The sequence below is a fragment of the Eurypyga helias genome, unplaced genomic scaffold, assembly GCF_000690775.1.
Source record: "Eurypyga helias isolate BGI_N326 unplaced genomic scaffold, ASM69077v1 scaffold26117, whole genome shotgun sequence".
NCBI lineage: Eukaryota > Metazoa > Chordata > Aves > Eurypygiformes > Eurypygidae > Eurypyga > Eurypyga helias.
In genome coordinates, this window is record NW_010262733.1 from 1 (window position 1) to 23,632 (window position 23,632).

A 23,632-nucleotide genomic window follows, 5' to 3' on the forward strand; every position below is an offset into this window, starting at 1 on the left:
AGCTTTATAATTCTGCATTTCGGGTAGATCATGCATGAGCCTGGGTTGGAAGCCAATCTTTTATTAGACCCACTGGTGTATTTTAGAAGCTGAACAAGTTTTTGGGCACACAACTCTTCTTCAGGTCAGAAATGGAGGTTGCCCACTTTATCCTGAACTTGAATTTTATTCCTTTTATTGCAGACCTGAAGAAAGTCCTGTGTACTTGTAAATTTACCTGTTTTCCAACACTATCAAGTAGTCTAATAAAAGCTATTACAGCTTGTCTTGTAGATGTTGTCTTTCTTAAACCATCACAGTTCCAACAGCTACTCTGACAAAACCAATTTATGTTAGAAATAAAACCTTCTTTTATATTTTGTAAAGGCAGTAAGAAGTAAAAACACTGTAGAAGACCCAAAATACAAAAAGCTTAGTATAAAGAAAAGGGGTTTTACCTTCATTCCTGGCTCTTGGTCTATTGCAGGAGTTACCAACAGCCTTGCTTCCAATTTGTACATAAAATTGAACTAGCCTGTTAAAAAAATCAGGGTAGAAGAGAAGTGTAATTATCTTCTGATAGGACAAGATCAGTCAGGATAACTCTTCTCTCTTAACTGATGCGGCATTTTCAGTTAGGTCCTTCTTCCAGGCTTATTGATCAGGTATTGTTCCCAGTGAAATCAAGCATGGCTGTACTAAGCAGTGGAAGACCCAAGACAGAAGATGATGATGTGGTTTATTGATCCTGTGCCTAATAAATGTATTGTTGGGCTGAGCAGCAGAATTTAGCAGTTCCTTCTTTCACACAATAATGCAAAATCTCCAAAGAAGGCAAATCTGCTGCTTACATCAGATCCTACCTTGACATCTTGTAACTGGAAACCGGTTTAAGCTTTACAGTACAGTATGAGAGTTATTATATCCTCACTAAACCAACAATCCCTTTTTGGTCCTTAAATTCCTGATGTAAACAATTTTCAGTGAAAAGCATTCATGGGACATTTTGTGAAGTAGACCCTTTGACTTTGAACTTATACATTTTGATTTCATTCAATATCCTCTTGTTCTCATGTCATAAAATGGGGGAAAAAATGTTCCTGATCTGCCTTTCTTGCAGCCTTCCCTGTTGTTAGTGCTTTTATCACTTTCCTACCTTCTCTTATTCCTTTCTACTGTAAACCATGGCAACCTTTTCATCTGTCTCTCTGCATTAAAGTTCTTCCATATCCTCATTTTTTCCCATAAGCATTTTCTGCAGCCCTTCTAAAGCCACAACAACCCTTTGAGACAGTGTCACTAGTTTTATTGACAGAACTTTGGTTTAGCCTGGAACATCCCTATTTAGCTATATTGGAATTAATAATTATCCCATCCTTGTGCTCCAAAAAGTTGATAATTTTTTTTCCCAATCTGCAGTCCAGGATACCAGGATCCACTGGTATCCTTGTTGAACTGGTATTTTTAACTGTGATTGTGGTGTCAGAGTAATTTACATTCCCCCTCAGATGAGCATAATTGTGTCATATAACAGCAATTAATCTCAATTAATGTCCTGCAGTTTCCTCATCCAATTTCACTACATGTCTCTGACATTCATCTGAGTCTTACCTGGTCGTAACAAATGTAAAGAGCATTGAGATGACTGAGAATGGCACTGCCCCCTCATCTATGCCTTCTTCACAGGTTGTCTGCATTGCACACCCGAAACAGCGCCTCAACAGGGCAGGGAACCTGGACTCATCCCCACAATGACCTTTTGCATGCTGGAAGTTGGCGATGCCATTCTCCTTCTTATTTCCTAGCCAGTTTTTGACTCAGGATGATGCCTGCCTATTGTGTTATGACTACTGGAGTACTCACTAATGTGATATTTTTGGGAAAAAACTGTTTGTGCTGGCGTTGTCCTTGTGGAGTATATAGGGTGGGGTGGGCTTATTACCAAACAGGGTTTCTGGGGGATAAAACAACACAAATCTAAAGGAAACCAGGCTTCATTCATTCTACTGCTTGTAGATAACTTCTTTATTTTAAATACTAATTTCGAGGTGAATTTGTGTCTCTGTATGAAGAAACAAGGCTTGATTTGCCACTCAAAAAACTTCCCACAAGGATAACTGTTTTCACTTCAGGGGATTTGGTCCTAATTTGTAGTGATATCGGTAAAATCACAGACAAGCCACAGGACTACAGACAGAGCCAGTACAATGCAGACAGAACTCCAATTTTCATCACCCACTGCTATCTACACAATGTCACAATCCTCTTCTGATTCTAAGCCAACCACACTCCAGTTCTGTTACTGAAACTGGTATCTCCTGTCTGAGATGTTCCATATATCCACAGGGACCAGGACAAGCCAGAATATACTCTTCAGACTGATTCATAATATAACCCCATAGGTGGCTCAAGAACAGACAGGCTCACAGTATTACACTACTTAGCCAGGTAGGTCCTATTGGTTGTTACAGCTCTGTTGCCTGAGACAGTATTCAGGCAATAAAACACTAGACAGCGGTCTCAGAGGTGAAAAGATTTACAGTCTTAGGATGAAATTCTCTTCTATGCTTGCCAAATGTAAAAATCAGTAAAAAGCAAGAACAAAAGACAAAAAAATCCACCCTTTATGCAGAAGGGTGAATCAGTCCATCTGATCTGTAAGTGTTTGACCCAGAGCAGCTCTCTGGGATGGTTGCACAGTCATTAGCAACAGAGTCTGTAACGCAGACAGGAGCCAAGTCAGCTAACAAGCCAGATGTCACCACTTGGAAAAAAAAGTATATATATTCCAAGGGTTTCATCTAGCTGCCAGGTAGGCACTGTGTGCAAATGCTGTCACCGAAGAGATAGTGAAGAGCATCAAGAGGGACAGGCCATCAAAATGGGAGGCAGTAGCCTCAGTAACCAGAATGCATCCAGGTATCGTACTGTCAGTCAGGAGGATGGAAATACTGCTGGTGAAACTGTGCTTTTGGAGCATTGGGGCATGCAAAAGGAAAGGGATGGAGAGACTCCAGGGTGTTTCTGAAGTGCAGGACAAAAAGTAGCCTGGGTTAAATGAATTTTGACACTTACAGCCCTTTTAGTGCTATGGGACATTCTCCGAATGTCTGTGAAAAAACATGTAGTTAATCATACAATGGAATTAGGAGACAACAGGAGAATCAAAGCTAAGGTTATGATAGCACTTAATGTATATGCCAAACATCGAGTGCTTGTTTATGATCATTGGCTTCAGGCAAGTAACTTCAGTTTTAAATTCTCGCCTGACAGCCGAGTTTGGTGGTGCCCTGTTTGGCTGCTCCCCTGAGCAGCACCAGGCACCTCAGGCTGGCAAATCTCAACCCCTTTGGAACAAAGTGAGCCAGGAGCACTGAGCCACTATGCACCCTGCTCCTCTGGGAAGAGAAGGGTGAAGGGGGAAAGGGTCTTCGTACTTCTTACAAAAAAGAACAAAAATTCTTTACATTCCTTACATAAAATATATACTTTACTTTCAAAAAGCTGTATCTGAATCAAGATGATAGGGAATATGCATAGGTAGATCTGCAGGAATTCAGAATGAAAATAAAACTTTAATGTCCTGCAATATTTTTCAATTTTTTGCTCTTCCATGCCTGATTTAATGAAACAAGATCTTAAAAGGTCTGGGAAAACACTATTAACCTGAAAATAAGAAGCTTAAAAATCTACTGCAGGAGATTCAGCCTTCCTATTCACAACCCTCAATCCACATATCTAACGGTATGTCTTTCAAGGCGTATTTTCCTGCTGTTTACTCAGTCACCAACCCCCTCCCCCCCCAAACAAAAAACCCACACACAAATAAAAGATAACTGTGCAGGGGCTAAGATGACCTCTAATAAGATAACCGAATTCTATGCAAAGAATTACTGAATGCAAAAATTAATACCAAAATGGCAAAAAGTACTTTGCTCTAATCTCCTCTTTCAAGTGACATTAATTTTAGCTCCAATAGTGGAAAAAAATTCTAGGCTGAAGAATTATTTTCTTTTTAGGGTATGGGTCTTTCAGTTAACCCTCCACACCCTCACAAACTTTGCCTTTGCTTCTAGGAAAAAAGATCCAGTTAATGTTACAGATGGTCTCAAACATTAAAGTGGGATGCACCTGTTCTAGGCAAGGTGTCTGTCTGAAGGCTGGATACCTTACATGATCAACCCAGATTCCCTTATAATTAATGACAAAAACACATGCTTCCAGAAGACAAAGCGCTGGCCTTAGCTAACCCTGTTTAGGATGAGTTGCACCGCCATTCTGAAGTAGCTATTTCCTTGAGCATAAGAGCAGCCTGGGGTAATTGCTGTAGTCTAAGGAGCCCATGTGCTGGTCAAGCTGCATGAGAGGGATCCTATCCTTGAGCACACATGTGGCTGAAGAAATTAGAAAATCAGTACTAGTCCCATTTGTGTTTGAGATGACCGGTGCTTTTTTCTGTCCAGCAAACAGCCCAAGGATGTGGTGTCAAACTTGACTTGTTAAAGGAAGTTAAGCTTCTCACTGTGATGCTTATAAAAAAGTTCAGTGCTGGTTTATTTTGACAAAATGATCAGTCGCAGCAGGAAAGTGGCTCACAAAGTGAGCACATGCTCAGAAGAGGGATCTTAGTTGCTCTTATCACGTGTCTCTCTGGCTATTTATATTTTTGCATCAGTGTTGAGACAGCAGATGACCATGTTCCCATGCAAAATCTATCACTGTTTCTAGTGAAAGATTTAAAAAAAATCAAGAAAGACCATTGCTCAGGGTTTTAAAACTTCTTTTGGCTTTTAAAATGGTTCAAAATCTATAAAAATAGAAAGCTATAAATATGAGTATCTGGTGTTAAAAGTGGTTTCAAAGTAATCTTAAAGCTAAAGAAAATCCTTTTATTTTACAAAAATATTTCTCCAGGAAGGAAGGAATATCTCAAAAAATCCCATTTGAACACAGACTTCTTAATGATATGGTTACTTCCAATATTATGCTGCACAGCATTAATAGCATGAGATTTAAAAAGACAGCGGATCAGAAAAGAAGTGCTCAGATTTTCCCAGAGTTCCTGTGCAAATATGTACTTGTCCAAAGCATATTTGTCAAACAACTAATTAATTTAATTATTAAGTAATTTACATAATCATATCAATAATTCACGTATTTGTCAGAGGAGAATTTGTCAGACACACAGGGGATGGAGGAAAGGCAGGTGGTGCTGTGCTGCTCAGTGCTGGGGAGCAGCTAAGCATCTCCCCTAACCTGCAGCACACATACGGCCCTAAGGAGCACCACCTGTCTGAACTGGAGGGCAGTAGCAGTAATTTGTGGCCAGTCTTTGCTGCATAATCCCACAAACTAAACAATGCGGAAAATTACCCCATTGCATACTCTTGGAGTAGTATTTGTCAGGAGAAATATCTTTTATTAAGCTGATATAATTGTAGGGTGGACAAGGGTTCAGGTGCATGATCCCTCGAGAGACTGGACAAAGCAGCAGCAAATTCCAAGCTAAATAACAATTAGAATTAACAGCTCTTTGTTTATCCTAATTATATCAATCAATTAGACAATTTGAGAGAAAAAGGGTAATTGCTACCAGCAGAGCAGGGATCACTGGTGGCTGGGAGAGAGGTGAAGGCTTGTTAGCCTCTTGACTACCCAGAAACAATTCTCATTTTGTTTTTTTGCACTTCTGACAAGTGGACTAATTCACAACATCTGGCAAGTAAACAACAGCTTATTGCTACGCCATCCGCGTGCCTGCAGTTCAATGCAGTCAGTGGAAAGGGAGTTTTTCTGTCCAGCTATGGGCAGAGTCTTAGGTTTGTGCAGTGTCAAGATCACATCTTCTGCCTGCCCATCTAGAATACAATGCAAATTGTATTTGCAGAAGGATGAACAGTTAGTATTTTCTATGCCGCTACTCTATTCCATTTCTATCCCAAGCTTTCCCTCTCAAAAAAAAGGAAATAGTACACCAGAATGAATAAAAAAGTAATTTCCCTGCCTTTCAGATTTCTTATACAAGTTGTGATTGCCAGAAAAACATTCCACACCTCCTCACATCTACACTTGTGATACCGGAGAGGAGACAACATGAATACACCGACAATTGCGAGAAGCAGCACTGAGCATTGACCTGATATTTGTGGTGTCCAGGGGAACAGTCCTCGCCTCCCTTTTGCCAGGTCCACTGAAGTAGAGAGATTTTCCATCGCTGAGCACGCCACAGCCTGTCCCAACCTGACCTCCTGTTATCTTGTACCAGAGAGGACTTAGCTTCCTCTCAAACCTGTCGAACATCTCACTGTGATTAGGCACATTAGACACACAGGTTCCATGCGATGCTTCAAGAAAAAAAAAAAATATGGGAGATGCTTTGGTGAGACTGTGATGAACAGAGCAGAGGTCAGATACAGTACACTGGCAGACAGTTCTGTTGCATCCATATAGGAAAAAGTGACATGTTTTTCTAAGAAAATGCCCTGACGACAGGACTGTACCTTTTTAAACTCTTCTTACACATTTCTGTAGGCAGAATAAGCCCTCTTCCTCTCAACTAAGATGGCTTATTTCACTAGGTGAAAAGCAGCTGTGCTTTATGTTGATAACGCATTTTATGTAAAGAGGAAAATATTATCCTTTTATTTCATTTTAAACAAATTGAACAAAAGAAGCCAGCTTATTGCTTTGTTGGTATAGAGGGTTGAAAAGAGTGCAGCATGCAACTGGTTGTGTCAATCGCCTTTTTTATTTTTTTTCCACTGGGTTTGGGATTGTTTTTGTGTTTCAGCATAAAAGTCCCTGAAACCACAAGTGAGCAGAATTTTCCACAGAAGGGCCTGTCAGAACATATGTTCTCTCCTGGTCCCATGCCATCTGATGGCCAGGGGACTCAAAACCAGCAGCAATTCTTTTGAAGAGGATCCAAAGGCTTTTAAGCAGACTTTTTAGTTTATAACATTTTATTTTGTTTTCTCTTCCATCACTGGTCCCTTCCCCATTCATACAGACGGTGATGTTCAAAGATTGCGGTTGCCAGCAACATCACCGGTGTCTGCTCCCTTCAGCTGCTCTGTTTTGCCTGTGCTGGATTTTATTTACCAAAACGAAAACATTCTTGCTGGCAGCTCATGAAATTTATGTCATCATATATTTTTTTGGAATATCACACAGGAAAAACAAGATGCTAGATTTACAGCTTTAATTCAGCCAGCGCTTACTGTAACCCCAGCTAAAAGGGTTGTCTTACCTGTGTAGCCCAGGTCACAGAAGCAGACCCCCGAGACGCAGTCCCCATGGCCGTTGCAGTAGCTGGGGCAAGGCTCAGAAATGTAAACGCCATCTAAGCCGAAAGGAGGCACGCTCTTGTGGGAGCTGCTCTCCTGGATCCAGCGGAATCGAGTCTTACTGTAGAGAAACAATGACCACGGGCATGGTATTACTATTCCCAGCTCCAGTATCTACTGCTCCTTGCTTAAGACTAAAAGGAGCTTTTCCTAAATTAGCCATTTGCAAATAAGATGCCTGAAAAATATTTCTGACATCCTACATTTTGTGTGACTTCACTAATGGATATTTTTTCCAGATTCTTTGGATGTGTTTTAACTTCCTCTATTTCTCTGGCCTGTATTCACCAGCATGATGCACAGAGCAGATTCATGGTTTTATCACAAGAGCCAATGATTACACGTGACTCTGAAGATGCCTTTCACTACTCGTTCAAACTGAACTGCTAATTACATTTCAAAATCCCAGAAATCTATTTCTTATGGTGCTTACAAAAATAACTCAGTAATGGCAGTGATGCAGAGATTATTACAGGATGGTATTACTTTAAGGTTTTTTGCTCAATGTAATTTCGACAAAGGAAAAATAATAACATGCCCTGTAGGACATTATTTTTTCCTACATGTCCTACAGGAATGTAAAATTTTTATTCTTGGATGGTAAGAATTCTGCGAGAATTGGGCTTTTTCAGCCTGAAGAAGAGGAGGCTCCAGGGAGACCCTGTAGCAGCCTTCTAGTACCTGAAGGGGCTACAAGGAAGCTGGGGGGGACTTTTTACAAGGGCCTGTAGTGACAGGACAAGGGGTAACGGGTTTAAATTGAAAGTAGGGAGGTTTAGACTAGATATCAGGAAGAAGTTCTTCCTGGAGAGGGTGGTGAGGCACTGGAACAGGTTGCCTAGAGAAGCTGTGGATGCCCCATCCCTGGATGTCTTCAAGGCCAGGCTGGATGAAGCTTTGAGCAATCTGGTCTAGTGGAAGGTGTCCCTGCCCATGGCAGGGGGGGTGGAACTAGATGATCTTTTAGGTCCCTTCCAACCCAAACCATTCTATGATTCTATGATAAACTGAAATTCCTGGAAAACAGTGAACTAATCCTTAGTTTGTATGACTGAAACTGCTCTGAGGATTCAGTGAGCCTACACGAAGTTACTCCAGCTGACCCACTGCACAGGAAGTTTGTTTTTGGTTTTTAATTTTCAATCTTCAACTTTTAGTTGAATCATTTTATAGGAGTTCCAGAGCAAGGAGCAGGTGTAAAATCTCACTGCCAGTCCAATGGATTAACTAAGATGCTACTTGTATTAAACCTATTGCTTTTTTTCTGTTGTGCACTGGGATTTGGTAAGTAGGTGATCATTGTGCTAGTGCTTTGTGCCAAGTGATGAAAGGGAATGCTCTCCGGATAACCCATGAACCATGATTTCCAAAGCGACCCACAAAGCCGAGACTCCATCATAGTTGCAGTACTTAACGTTTGTAATGTATTAGCATGAGCTTCTTATTCCCGATCACATCACTGAACATAATGCCAAACAGATTGCTGCTATTGATTCTGCACTGCTTGTTTTGGGTAAATCAAATCAGCTGATGTCAGATCTGTGCAATTTGGCACCTGCTTTTATTGGCTAATTACTGAAGAAAAGACAAACTTGTTACGGTACACGCTGCTATTTCAGCTACTTGCAGGAAAGGCACTGACTCCCTGCTACACAACATGCCACATACTCAAAGCCTGTGCCAGGGCTGGGGGATGAGGAGCTGGCGGCAGGAGGATGGAGCCGAAACCCGTGGGCAGCACTAGAGCGGCTGCCTGGTGGCAGAGAGGCAGGAGGCAGCGGGGACGGCCAGGGAACCGCAGGGATGGCTGCCGGCTGTGCTGGCCACGCTGGAAACAGGCCGCAAATCAGTCTGGGGCGGTTTACGGACGGGGTAAGACACGGAGCAAGGGGAGCGAGAAACTTTAGGCAAAGTCAAGTAAGACTGAGCAAAGCCTCCTGATGTCAGGGCTTATTTGCATCATCTACCACCTGATGTTTTCTCATCTGTATTAACCCGATGCTGAGGTCGCGCACACACCCATCATTCCTCCCTCTTTGACTTCAGCTGTCCTGGTCGCCTTCCATGACACGGCACATTACACAGCAGCTCAAGTATGCTTCTAGGGTTTCTTTGCCCAGTGATAGCTGTAAAATTAAATCTGTTCAAATGCCTTAATTGATTCAAGTGGCTTACCACCCTCTTGCTGGTGCCTCTGACCTAACTGATATGCGTAAAGACAGACAGCACCACGATGAATCAATTGATGTCAAAATGTTCTGGGTTCCTTGTTGCTTTGTAATTAAATTTTACAGACCATTCTGGCACCTTTAAAATGGAAAGCTTCTCCCTGTTTTGGAGAGCACAGCATATTTTTCCCAAATCTGCTGATTTTTAACACTGCTTTTATTCACAGCTTGCAACTTTTTCCTAATGTAGCATCAAAGAAGAGGCAGCTAATTCACAGGTACCACTGGCATCACTGGCTCGCAGCATACCGTACCTGGATGCAAGTGACCTGGGGATAACAATAGTAATTCTTGTCCAGTCCTCAAAATCTCCAGTGTGATACACGGTTGGCTCGCTCAGCTCCCGGGAGCTTCCCTCACATCCTTTTGTTCCTGGAGATGCAGGGTAGCAGCCCTCCTTCACGAGTGACCAGAAGAGCCCAGCATCGTGCGAGTACTGAAGCAGAACGGGAGCAGAGCTGCTGTACTGGTTGGTGCAACCAATGTTCAGCTGCAAAAAAGCAGAGCATCAGATACGAGCTGAAGATACCCGTCCTGTTATTTGTATTTATCAGCTGTAAACCACCTTTGACTTTTTTGTTTGGGAGGCTTAGTGCTCTGAGCCCTTGCTTTGAACCCTGCTGGTAAACCGATGCTTGGAGTCTGTTTCCTACACATTTCTCAGTGAAATTTCCACTCTCCCTTCATTACTGTTGCTGGGTTCAATACATTGGAATGTGCAAAGAGCTTTTCAAAGGTCCTGGTGGTCAACAGGCCACAAACAGCAAACTGTGCCCAGGAACCTACAAGCCCAGGAGGAGTGGGAAGAGCTGTATCCTCCAGAACCCATCCCATTGGCAGTCCAACCTTGTGCCCAGAGGATCAGCCTGACTCTCAGGTCCCCCCTGCCCTGGGCTGTGGGCCCTGACCACAGCCTAGTCATTGACCTCGCGCGACCAATGTCTGGGAGTCGGTGCTGCAGTCTGTGCCCCCAGAATAGAGCAAAATTGGATGAAATGGAAAAATGCCTATTAAAATGTGAAATGAGAATGTAACCAAGACAAAAATCAACTGCTGATTTGAAGTTTTTAGCTTCATTTTTCAAGCTATCAGAGGAAATATTAGTTTTCATTATTTTACTTCAGAAATTCTACTTGAGCCATAGAATGTAAAATGTAAAACAAAATCATTCATGTAAAATGAAATAATTTTGACAAATTACTGTCTTTGAGTTTATCAATGCAAAATTATTCCAGGCAGCTATTTAAAATGGAAATTTCACAAACTCAGGAAAGCGTTTAACCATATGTTTAAAATTAAAGCATGCAAATAGGACTAACACATTTGTGTGCAGGCCAGTTCAAAAGCTTTCCAAAAAAAGAGAGGAATATAATTTCAGGCCTCAAATAATTGACTTTATATAGAAGAACTCACTGTTCTCTGATATGTGTTGTTTATGTTTTGTATATTTATGTTACATTGCCAAGGGTTTCAGTGGTGGAAGGCGTATGTGATATTTTTAAAGTATTTGTTTTTCAGACTAAACAATTTGTGAATTGTTGTTGATCATCAAACCTACAAAAAACATACTCACTGAAGTAGAGGAAAGCGGTCAAGAGACAAATAGCATCTTTTCCAGGACAAATGGTATTTATATATTGAAGTATTTTTGGGGATTAGACAGTTTAAGGTATCAAACTACAAGTGATTCTCACTCAGAAATTGTACTGCAATCCCTCAGTTTGTATAGATATTCATTAGCATAATTTTTAGATGAAATGAGATTATTTTACAAATCCCATTATTTCTAGCAAACTTTCCTATTTATAGAACTGTGGGAATTGTATTTGAAAAGCTGCCTGTAAACATCTGATCTCTTTAATGATTCCACTTGTAAATTATTCAGTATCTGTATCCACCAATTATGTAAGGACCATGTATTTGTGGTGAGCTCATTAAAATTGCATTGCAACCAACATCCAGAATTCACCAATGGGATTTCATTATAAACTCAATAAAATTTTGATTAGGGTTCAGAAACAAGAGCTTGTCAAAGCAAATACACTTTCTTTGGAGCCCATATTCTGATGTATTGTCAGGCCACTGAAATTTTTGTAAGCCCTTTAAAGAAGAGAATGCTAATTGGAGCCTACATTCACTGGCACAACGAAAGTAAATTATATGAAAAATCCACATTGGAGTTCAGAGCACCTTGTAAGTCCTTAAATAGTTTAAAATACAAAAATTGTATGCAAACCACATTGAAGCTTTTGTAGTCATGGAGCCCCAGGTGGGATAAATCCTTTTTCCCTTGACAGTGCAGTAGCATTTCCTAGTACTGACTCAAATGACAGTCCCTTCAATCCACTTCTGAAACGCACTGAAAACAACAAGCTTTAAAATTTCTCCAGAGGGGTAGAAAAGCTCCCTTGCACCAAGGTTTTGGCTATTCTTTTAGAAAGCAGAATGGTATTTCATGCTGGATGTATTCATACTTGTGTTCTTCACAGCTTTTTATTCAGTGGTACAAGTTATCACCTTGTCTTGAACTGTGACTCCAGTGACATCTTTCAATTATGGACTTGGGACCGCTTTACTAATATTCTGCAGGGATTTATGTTTAAGGAATACCTTGAACTGCAGGACATATCCAGGCTTCAGAGTTAAATCTCGAGTCACTGCAAACCGGTCTCCATCTGATTTACCAAAGAGCATGGCGGAGGGGGTGGCAGAGCAGAAACTTTCATTTTTGGTCATCCCTTCGTTGGCCAACATTAACCATACACTCAGCTGGTTCATAGGGTAATCAAATGCTGGCTTTTCATAGAAGTTCTGTTAGAAATGGGAAGAAGAACAACAAGCACTATCACTTTGCAGTGTAACTTCAGAATAATTTCTAAAATTATGAACTTTGAAATTTTGCAATTTGTATTTTCTGTAATTAAAAAAAAAAATTAATTCCTGAAATTTCTCTCTTGAGTTTTTTAGTAGATACATAATTACATCCTCTGTCACAAAGACCAGGAGCCTGATGATTTTGTGATAAGACCCAGGTTATTCCCATACAGAGAGACACAGCTGCAAACACTACAGCTGTTTCTTTAAACGGACCCATTACTTTCAAAGAAAAGTCTGCTAACAGAGGATGGTTCCTGTTTCATGGGGATGCCCACAGCCTGCTCTTACTCATTACCTGGGGTAAAGTGGGATTAACAACAGGAATGATGTGCTTCTGCTTCTCTGACAAAATGATGATGTCATCGATGGCCCACTGATCATACCCTTCCCCTGAAAACACGGGCTGCCACCAGCGAAACCTTGTGCAGGGTGTCTTGGCTGCAGCTGGCAGCTCCAGATAGACAAACCTGAGGAAGAGAAGTTCAGAAGAACTTTAGGGAACACAGTTTGTAGAGAAATGGGAGAAATACCACTGAACAGGGAAAAGAGGCAGGAAAGCCAGTGTCTATATTACGTGTAGAAGTCCGCACAAATCTTGTATGTGTCTGGATACCTATTCATGCGCTGCATATCAAGAAGCCTTCTTTGTCCTTCTTGTCTATGGAGAATGTAAACTCTTTAAGACAATGGCTATTTTTCACCCTCAATATTGCTGTATTGCCTAGCACAATAAAGAACTGATTTGAACTCGTCAGATTTGAATTAAACTGTTCAGCTGATCCATGTTCAGCAAGTCTTAGCGTTCTAGTGCCAGCAAGTAATTGTGAAATACGCTGGCAAAATTAATTTCTCATTTTCTTCTGCTTGGTTGATCCTATTTGTAGACATAAGCAACCTTCTTACAATGCCATAGATTACGTAGCAGACTTTTCTGCTGTGGATAAAAATATTTCAACCCTTCATAAAAAAACTTTAGGTCTTCTCAGACAGTTTGCTTTATGTTCAACATAGGAAACACCTTACAAAATGATGTTACAAAAAAAGTTAAAGCTTCAATCCTAATCATTCTTATGTTGAAAAGTACAAGAACTAGTTATTTGTTCGGTTGTATTTCAGCCATCTTACATATATGCATTTATACACACATTCCTTTCTGTACTCTTTCTTTATACCACGTGTTGTTTTGTACCATGGACCCTGCTTCACTTTCTGGTAAGGCAGAGAGACGTAGAGGAATTGCTCAGGGCTACAGGGAGCCTTCTTTTCCAAAGGATTTCTAGATTTATATGTTGAAAAATAAGGAATTGGAAAATAAGATCTGGACCACATATGAAGCAGCAGAAAAATAAAAATCCATAGCTATATTCAGTAAGGACTATCACTCCTGGTTACTCAGAGGCTAAATGTTTTGACTAAAAACAATGTATTGGATGGTCCAGGGATGAAGGTTTCAGTATGCAGCTTCTTTGTTGGATGCATCCCATACAAATTACAAAATGTCAAAGTAGAGGCTGAAAAGTTCAACCATTTTATGCTTCCAAGTGCCTAGATCACCTTTCAAAAAGGACAGTCTGCTGAGTTAAAGAAAACGTCTTCTGAAAACGTTGTTCATTGCAATGCAAAATGACAAGATGGGAAGATAAAATTATTTACATATTGATAGATATGAACTGCAGGTAATAGAAATCATGTTAATACCTATGCAGACAAATGAAATTAACATTTCCAATGAAAACCTATCTTACAGCAAGTTTGAAATGCTGAACATGATTTTTTTCCTCCTCCTTAAATAATTCTTTAAAGGAGTTTTTGTTGTATGTGACATTAATACATGTTCATTAGATTTGAAACCAGAGTCAGAGGAAATGGCAGATTTCCACACCTCTTTGGTCAAGTTCTATGTGATTGCTAGACTTTTGCACACATTAGCATTTTAGTCATGTTTTACATGGGAGGCGAGTGATTGGAAACTTTATGTATTACTGCATTTTTTTAAGGCCCCCTGTCATTAGATTTTCCTTCCTAGTGACAGGAGTTTACTGTGGCAGCCTGGAAAATCTTCCATATGATGATGGCTCTTAAGCATTGTAACTTGAAATTATTACCCATGCTTTCATAAATTGAAAAATAGTTCTTTTTAAGGAGCTGATGCAATATGTATTTAATTTAACCAAAATTATACCTGGGTTTGCTGAAGTCAGAGAAATACATTTCTGCCAGTAGCTGCCAGTTGATACCACCGTTATTGCTGTACTGCAGCAGCACACCTTCTTCTCTGCTGTCTGGTTTATTGCATGAAGAAGTGTCTCCTCCTATCTGGATGTAAAACTGGACAAAATCCACCCAAGTAGTGTCCAAATCCCAGCTTACCAACTGTCTTTTTCCAGCCTACAATACAAAGAACAGAGGGGAGAAAATAATGTTAAGTATGACACCTTCACTATGAATAGGCATGTTTAAAATCAAGCACAGACGAATATTGCACAGAAAATTGCACAATTCAGATGACATCAAATTTTGTGTTAACATGACTTTTTTTTTTTTAATCTTCCGGGAAATGACTGTTCTTGGCCATCCTTTATGGCTCAATCACTCTGGTGTGATCCCACAAGCAGTTTTATTATTACATTTCAACACACAATGCAACTTCACAAACCGATTCCAACACAACTCTTTAGGCTCATTCCTTCAAGGTGCTAAGTACCTCTGTGAGACAATGAGAAAATGCTGGGTATCCTGAATCAACTGGGACTAAGTTTTTAAGTATTCAGATACAGAGAACTTTCTTTTCCAGGGGATTTCTTGATTTGTATGTTGGAAAGTAAGAAATTGGAAAAATAAGATCTGGACCACATTTGAAGCAGCAGAAAAATAAATATGCATAGCCATATTCAGCAAGGACCATCACTCTTGGTTACTCAGAGGGGCACGTTTTGTCTAAACGTAATGTTTTAGATGGTCATAAAGTGGTAAGCACAAAGTGGTAAAAAGGCATTTCTGACATCTCATTTCCCCAGTCAAATGTTGCACTGTTTAGGGTTGCCCAATCATCTGAAATTATAGCGCCTATAATACCTGTTGTTCAAAGCCCATCTCCTACACAAGAACAAGGGAGGGGCATTTTCTCTTCATGCCTCACCTGAGCCAGATTAGTTTCCTAGTAAGTATGGTAAATCATGGGTCTCTCAACTAAACCACGTGGATTTGGTTTCAGGTTTGCCTGAGCACAGCTGAGAGAAGGAACATCCTCATAAAATACAGCGGACAGCTTTTCCAAGGATGTTTTTGAATGCCAGCAGGAAACAGTTCTTGGACACTGGCCGCTCTGTGCATATTGGCAGAGGGAGACAGAGCATATTCAGCTAAAAAAAGCTTTAAGGTTTACAAGCCTCTTATTGTAATTGGAATTATCCTGTTCCCCTCTTCTCTGTGTGCTCTGCTGCTTGAGACTGAGCTGGTGGGCTTGCACATCACCAAGCTTACAAGATGCTGATATGTAAATTGAAGTTGCCTGTGGCAAGGCAGGACACAGGACGAGACAGTGTCCCCACAGAGGGGACCCATGTGCCCCACACCTGGCACAGCACCATGCTCCCACAAGCCAAATACATGCAGCTGGAGAGGGGATGCTGGGATCATACATGTGCATTCATTGAAAGTAGCTGTAACCTGGCACCACCCCCACAAAATGGAGCAGAACTGGCAACACGCCTACTATCTGTAAATCCCTAAAAAATCATGGGTTCCTGACCATCTCCAAGCAGAGAGGTATCCAACAGGAAAACCTGAGCTAAGTTATAAAATGATGCTTGTGCCTTAAGTAAAATTTTTGTTTTTCCCTTTCTCTCCTTTCTACATCCATGATCCTCCTGACAAATTTCCAGACAAATTTGAGATAAGGAAGTGGCATGATCTAGCCGGACATAAGTACCAAGATTTATGAGCTGAGATTTCAAAGATCATCTGTGTTTTTTGATAGGATGATAGATGAATCCTGTTCCACTCATCACTTCTTTCCTCTTCCTACCCAGCACAGGTAAATGTCTCTTGCTTTCCTTCTCAGAACATTCTGCTTTGCTGGGGTTACAGCCCGGGTCCGTAGCTCAGTTGTGGGCTCGACCAAACAGGACACATCACACAGCTAGAGTAAGCTCTGGAAGTTGAATTCTTGGGTTTTTCAATCTCAGTTAGCTTACACCACCCATGATAACTAAAACCTGTTAAGAATGATTCTCAAAAAACCCACTTAGGATACAATCATACTGAATTATGCCTGTTATTTTGGTTTATTTTTTGGTTTGTCCCCAGCTGGGTAAATGCCTCCTGGATGATGCCATATGAGGGCTCAGTGGTGGGTGCAGCCCCACATGCCTAATAGTGGCCAAGGTGACACTCATAATCTCTTACGAGTTTGTTTTCACAGATTCTTTTGGAAACCCACGGGAATTTGAAATTATTATCATCAAATCAAACTAGTAATGGATAATAAATATGCAAACACCTTGCTCTCCTGTGGGCAGGCGTGTCCTGGCTGGCTGAGAATGCCCAAAGTACTGACCCGCTGTCACTGATCACTACCTGGCTGTAAAACTAGGCCAGGTAGGTTTTCCATATCTACACTCCACAGCAGCTCTGCCTGCCAAAGGGTTAACTACAGAAGCAGGTTAATTGGGAAAGGGCACAAATGACATAAAACCCCAGAGGATTTGCAGGGGCTATTTGAAAGAGCTCTGTATTGCAAACACACCCACAATTGATTAAAATGAGTTGTAAACTAAAAGATAGAGGGTCGGCAGAGCAAAGCTAACATTAATTCTGGTAGCAGTAATTGATTATGGCAGTAAACATTAGACATTCAATTTAAAAGTGGCTATTTGAACAAATGCAAAGAAATTGAGCCTGTGAATATGAGCTCCCAAAACAATACAGAACTGTTGAGCAAGTATAAAAATAATTCTTATTTTCTACCAGCATGGCCACTAGATGCCTTGAAAAAGATCTAAACAGAAATTAAATAAACCACCTTCTGCTGATGGCACGCAGTCTGCTACTACTCAAGAAATGAATGATAACTTAACCCTTACAGATCAATAGAAAGAAACCAAGAATTTCAAAATGGGTTTTTCACTCCTCCTTAGCAGGAATCAGAAGAAAGATCATAGCAGGTTAATTCTAATTTAGCAAACTACTTTGAGAAACTTGGCATAAGGAACTAAGCCAGAAGGAAAAACATCTAACAGAGAAGACAATTATATTAAAAAATCCAATTATCACAATTAGCTAGTTATACTGATTGGTCTATTATGAAATTTTCAGCACAGAGCAGCATTTCCAGGGGAGCTGGATGTGAGACTATGTAGGAGTGCTGAAAATTATTTGATGGGTTAGATTTTTGTAATGAGGTAAACAACAGCCAATTACATAGTGTTGCATATTGGGTTATTCTTCTGGGACTAATCTGGCTCTCATGACAGCAGTGGCAGTTTGATCAAACCTTTGAAAGAAAAGCACATAGCTGCATTTATACTCTTCCTTTCAATTAAGAACAAAACAAAACCAATTACTAGACCTGAGGAGCAACAATAAAAAATAAATCTGTGATTACAACCCATAATCTTACATCTGGTCATAAAGATCTCTTTTTATTTTAGTTATAATTGCTATTAATTAGCAGAATTCCCTATATCTCTTTCCTGCTCTATAATTTTTGTCTGCAAAACATCCAAGTTATACAAAGAAGTATCCTGCTAATCACTTTCTAAAAGTCTGGAGGGGTTGCTTGTTCATTAGTTTTGGTCCTGTGACCAAATTAAGCTGCTTGTCCCCTGGAAAGCCAACCTTTTTCCATCCTTCACCCAGAACAGCACAGAACAAACAAATGAGAGCTGGGGACTGTTGAGAAAGAACCGAGTCTCAAACCAGAAAATGCACAATTAAGACAGTACGAACGTACATGCTGCCCAGCACACGGGCGATTTACTTCCTTCCATTACAGCTGGTATTTTTTGAATACATAATGCATGTGTCCCTCCCTATCTCTTCTGATTGCTTTGTTCTTTACCTGCGGAGCACTGCTGCGCTGTTTAATGCACTTCTCACACTGCCTGCTGCTTTCTGCCACCTTCCTTTTCATTGCCATGTGCCTCATCGTGTTCCATTCAAACCCACATCACATGCCTTTCTCAGCCTCCTGTCCCTCGTTAGTACCTTGTTGAAGTAGAGCGAGGAGCCAGATGAGATGACCCCACAGCCTTCTTCAGGCTTGACGATCTCTCCCCCAATAATTTCCTGCCACTCTGTCTTCAGGCTGTCTGAGTTCTCAAAATCAGACATGATAGTTGAAGGAAGGGGATTTTCAGGCTGGCATTCAGTACCTTGAAACCCTGAGTCACATCTGGAAGGAAGCATAAACGTAACAAGCTTTTAAAGACTGACAATGACAATTACTTAAGGCGGTGCACTGACCTTCTAAAATTATATGTGAAATAACAAATCATTCTAGGATTGGAATTTTGGATCCTGGAAACTAGAATAACTGGATAATGGAAAAAAGCTATATCTTATTTCTAAAAAACACCCCTGTGGTGTCCAGAAAGCTTGAAGCTGGCAGGCAGCAGGCTGTGCCCTGGGTGTTGCACCTATCTGACAGCAGCTGCCAAGCAGTGCGGAGCTGGTCCCTAGCATCCTTCTGACCCAGTGACACAGCTCTGGCACTGAGCTGGTCCCTGGGGTCCTTGTGCAAGGGGCGGGAGGGGCCACCAGTTCACCTGCAGCAGGGCAGCCCTGTGTCACCGAATGTTCTTCCAACACCTGGATCGGCTCAGGGTATGGGTTCTCAAACAGAGAGGTGTGTAGCAACCAGCTGTTAATGGCACTTGAATAGTCTAACCCCTATAGAGCTTTTATTTTGTTCATGTTTGATCCAAAAATAAGAACAACGGGGGAAAAAAAAAGTAATTATATACCTGAAGTATCAGGAGACCATTTTTAAAAGGAAGTGGCAAATGCTTTATACCTGCAAACACCGTGGTCACACCAGCCATGTCCGCTGCACATGTTAGGACACTGCTGCCCGATGTAGATGTTGTCTAAAGCCCATTCGTCCTGGGCTGTGTAGTAGCACTGACTCCAGCGGAAACGTGTGGCGCTGGACCTAAAAACCAATGACAATGCTTTAGATTTGCAATTCTTTACAGACCTGTAGGAAAAAAAGATAAAATGCAACTATAAAAAATAAAGTAAGTTGACATCACAGTCACAGCCCAGCCTGCAAAGACTGGCACAATCAAGGGCAGATTTTCGTAAATGAACTTTCTAGATGATGCCACTTGCTGCACAGGGCTATATAATGGACTTTGCAGTCATTAGTGACACTTCTGAGGAAGGCTGCAGTGGTGTTGCATAGACCTTGTGCATTATTTTAAGGTAAACCTATCGATGAATATTATCAGATTTTCATTGCGTGTCATTCTGTGAGGGTGCCAAGATGCAAAACAAGAAAGATGAATCTATATATTATATTTTTGCTCACAGTTAACAGGCTATAAATTGTGTAAAAATCTTTCTTCTGATGTTTATTCTGAAAAAAACCCCAATGAAATTAAAGTTCTTGAGTGCAAGTATTTCTTCTCTTTGAATACTGGCTATTTCTACTGAGCAATAGTTGATTGTTTTTTATTGGATACAGAATTTTCTTTTTGTCAGGATGATTCTAAATTAGATTTTGCTTATATATAGCATTACAATCTGACATTACAATCACCAGTTTTTGACAAAGATCCTGTTTCATAGCACCTCATTTTTTTCACACTGCAAATAGCTTGCTCTTGGCCAAGTACTCAGACAAAAAACCCTAACACCCAAGGTTTGTGGTAGGGAATCACTGGAATAGATTGCTTGCCTATATATAACTAAGCTCTGGATAGCTGTAATATTCTTCAAGCAAAAAAACCTTCCTGTCATTTCTCCTTTCTAGTTAAATAGGTTCTCTTCAACAGCTTTATTTTTCTTTATTACAGTAGAGTCAAGTAACATTATCTATTGAAAAAGTGTTTGTTGCTGGCCCTTCAGGAGATTGTCTGACGTGATATAAATATTTTCCATGCTGAGCGACTCCTCCTAGTCAAACCCAGCCTGACATCCACCACCTTCAAAAAACAAGGTTGGAGAAGCAACCAAGTCATGAGAAGAGTAATTTTTGTTGCCATCAAGCCTTTCCAAGCTGCCCTGCCAACTTGTGCACATCCAAGAGGTTCCAGGCATTGGCTAGTGGCAGCTGCCAAGTGGTGAGTGCAGGAACTGTCAACTCCATGCTTGTTCCAGAATGAGATTAAGAAAAAAATATTGCACATGAAGTGAAAAAAAGACAGGAAATCATTCATTGTGCTGGAGCAAAAGGGGCTGTGCCAGCTGCCTGAGGGGTCTGGCAATAAAGGGGTAGTGGGGCCAATGTCGCCATTGAGGCTGGGTCACAGACGTGTGGAGGGGATGGACAGGGAAAGCAAGGCTGACTGCAGGGAATTAAAAATCAGATGCTAAACAGGAACAGACCTGTGCCAGGCCAAGGGCTGACTGGGTGGGCTGAGGATGACGAGCAAGAGGTTGCTGCAGGAAGCAGGAGCTTATTTCCTAGCCTGTATCTGAGCCATATGGCTACGGTATGATGGCATGGAATACAATGCTGTTACTTTAATTTGAGGACAAACCCCTCCCCCACCCCCCCAAAAAAGGGCTTGATTTTTAATTGAAATGACCTTTGTTGTCTGTTTTAAGTATCTGCTTGATACTGAAAATACTCTAAGCGTTTTACAGCATGCAGAGCTGATCTGCAGGGGTAGATCTGCCGATTAAATAGTCCCTCAGGATATAATGTATTGATGGGTTACATTACAAGAGCTATGAATTATCCATTAAAAGTGCACAATGCCAGTGATCTGCACACGAAGGACTTCCTAAGCTTACATAGGCACAACGGACAGTCAATATTCACCACAATTATTTACTGTTTATGTTCTGAGTGCTCTGAAGCCAGCACATCACCTCAGTGCTTCCATTCACGTTTGCTACAGAGCATCAACGGCACTGCAGAGAACCCTGACAGAGACTGTGTGCTTCAGAAAGACGGTAATGACTGATGAGAACTCTCATGTGCTCCGAGGAAAATAACAACAGTGACACCAAAGAAAGGTTTTATAGCAGGCAAAAAACCAACCCACGACCTCCCAGCACAAAGAAATTGTGTCATGTTGTTCGTCCAGGTGACAGGAGGGAGACCATCGCAGCTGGGCTTCGCCAGTGTTGGCAAAAGTTGGGTGTGCGACCCTGCAGCCCTGGGGGTGTTTACAGCCAACTGGGGGCTATTGACCACTTGGAGCGAGTCCAGAGGAGGCCACGAAGATGATCAGAGGGCTGGAGCACCTCTCCTATGATGAAAGGCTGAAGAATTGGGCTTGTTCAGCCTGGAGAAGAGGAGGCTCCGAGGAGACCTCATTGCAGCTTTCCAGTATCTGAAGGGGGCCTACAGGGGTGCTGGGAGAGGACTTTTTACAAGGGCCTGTAGTGATAGGACAAGGGGTAATGGGTACAAATTGAAAACAGGGAGGTTTAGATTAGATGTCAGGAAGAAATTCTTCACAGAGAGGGTGGTGAGGCACTGGAACAGGTTGCCCAGAGATGTCGTGGAGGCCCCATCCTTGGATGTCTTCAAGGCCAGGCTGGACGAGGCTTTGAGCAACCTGGTCTAGTGGAAGGTGTCCCTGCCCATGGCAGGGGGGTTGGAACTAGATGATCTTTAAGGTCCCTTCCAACCCTAACCATTCTGTGATTCTATGACATCCTGTGGAAGATCCTTAGTGCCCAACAAGGTGGTGCCCCCGGAGCACAGTTCCCGCTGCTGAGTGGTGTGGCGTCAGTGGCATTTCCCCAGCCACTTGCCAGCTCCTGCTGGGTGCACATGTCCCTGCAGGGTGCTGTGTGGGTGCATCACGGCCGGTTTTGAGGTACCAGGCTCCCATCTGCCCTACACAAACAGTGGGGAGAGCCCACCCACGGGCACTAACATGGAACACCCCTGCCCAGGGCAGTACTGCACCTGAACCCTACTGAGAAGACCCCCATGCAGCACTGCTGGGGGGTGTCCCCAGGGCTGGCTCCACGCTGCAGGGTGCAGAGCTGACATCAAGTCTGACAGCCCATGCTGGGGCTCACGTGGGTCTCACCTGAGCAAAACAGTGCCCTGGCCAATCTCAACGTCCCCCTCCTGCTGCAGGGAGCACCCAGCCGCAGGGGACTGCTGCCCTGCAAGGCACAGAGTACGGGGCCACACGCTGCTGGGGCAGCTCTGTCTTCCTCCTTGAGTCTCAGAGGCTGGCTGCACGTCAAGCTAAGGGTGAGCTCAGCTCCAGGTTACTTAGAAGCACCCCCAGACGCATGCAGTGATCGCAGGAGATTTGTTTCCCTCATTTAAGGGGACGGGAGGAAGGGAGGCATCGCGTTGCCGCCTGGAGATGAACACGAGGTGAAAACGGAGGTGTCACATCCCAGCAAGCAGGGTTATTTTTGGTTGCAAAGAGATCTCTGCCCTGGGGACAGCTGTCAACGCTGTGGGAATCCTTGAAGAGGGAATCCTTGAAGCGGGAATCCTGGCGGCCCTGAGCTACAGCAGCCCCTTGCCCTCCCACCCGGCAGGGAGCTCACGGGGGCGCACGGAAAGCGGGGACCCCGCCACACGACTGTGGGTGCCAAAAGCTCTCATGGGCTCCAAGTCCCCTCGGGACTCGGGATAACCGCGTTAGGCTTAATTCGCAATCCCAAAGCCAACACTGAAAAGCCAGTCTTGCTTGCTGTTTCTGAAAGCTTTCCAAGGCTGCTCTGCACCTCAAGGTAACAACAGCTTAAGAGGATTATGCTGTTAAAAATGGTAATCAACAATTTAAAAAAGCCATGTTAATTAACAAAGGAGAATAAGGAGCTGAGTGTCAGCTGCATTCTCAGTGATAAAATACTGGTTTTCGGGACAGTCACCACTTGGACACCTATTGAAATGGGAAATGCAGTATCAAGGAGTTACGAAAGCCTTTTATTACAAGCAAAATAAATCTCCCCAGTTCCTTGTATTTCTTCACAGTTTTGGTGGGGTTTTTTGGTTTTGTTTTGGGGTTTTTTTTATGCTACTGGATGGCAACCTGGCTTTCTGATGACATT

At 42.0% G+C, this 23,632-nt stretch overlaps 1 protein-coding gene across 1 annotated transcript in view; it reads right to left on the minus strand.

The window, feature by feature from the left end:
- Window positions 1-437: 437 nt before the first annotated feature.
- Window positions 438-23,632, minus strand: part of LOC104512735 (reelin-like) — a gene marked incomplete at both ends in the record, with an annotated part of 75,129 nt that continues 51,934 nt past the window's right edge. The window contains 9 exons of the mRNA XM_010155831.1: window positions 438-514; window positions 6,116-6,323; window positions 7,229-7,386; window positions 9,808-10,043; window positions 12,164-12,364; window positions 12,726-12,897; window positions 14,613-14,818; window positions 18,638-18,824; window positions 19,446-19,583. Coding sequence (XP_010154133.1) covers window positions 438-514; window positions 6,116-6,323; window positions 7,229-7,386; window positions 9,808-10,043; window positions 12,164-12,364; window positions 12,726-12,897; window positions 14,613-14,818; window positions 18,638-18,824; window positions 19,446-19,583 — 1,583 coding nt within the window. The remainder of the gene's footprint in view (window positions 515-6,115; window positions 6,324-7,228; window positions 7,387-9,807; window positions 10,044-12,163; window positions 12,365-12,725; window positions 12,898-14,612; window positions 14,819-18,637; window positions 18,825-19,445; window positions 19,584-23,632) is intronic.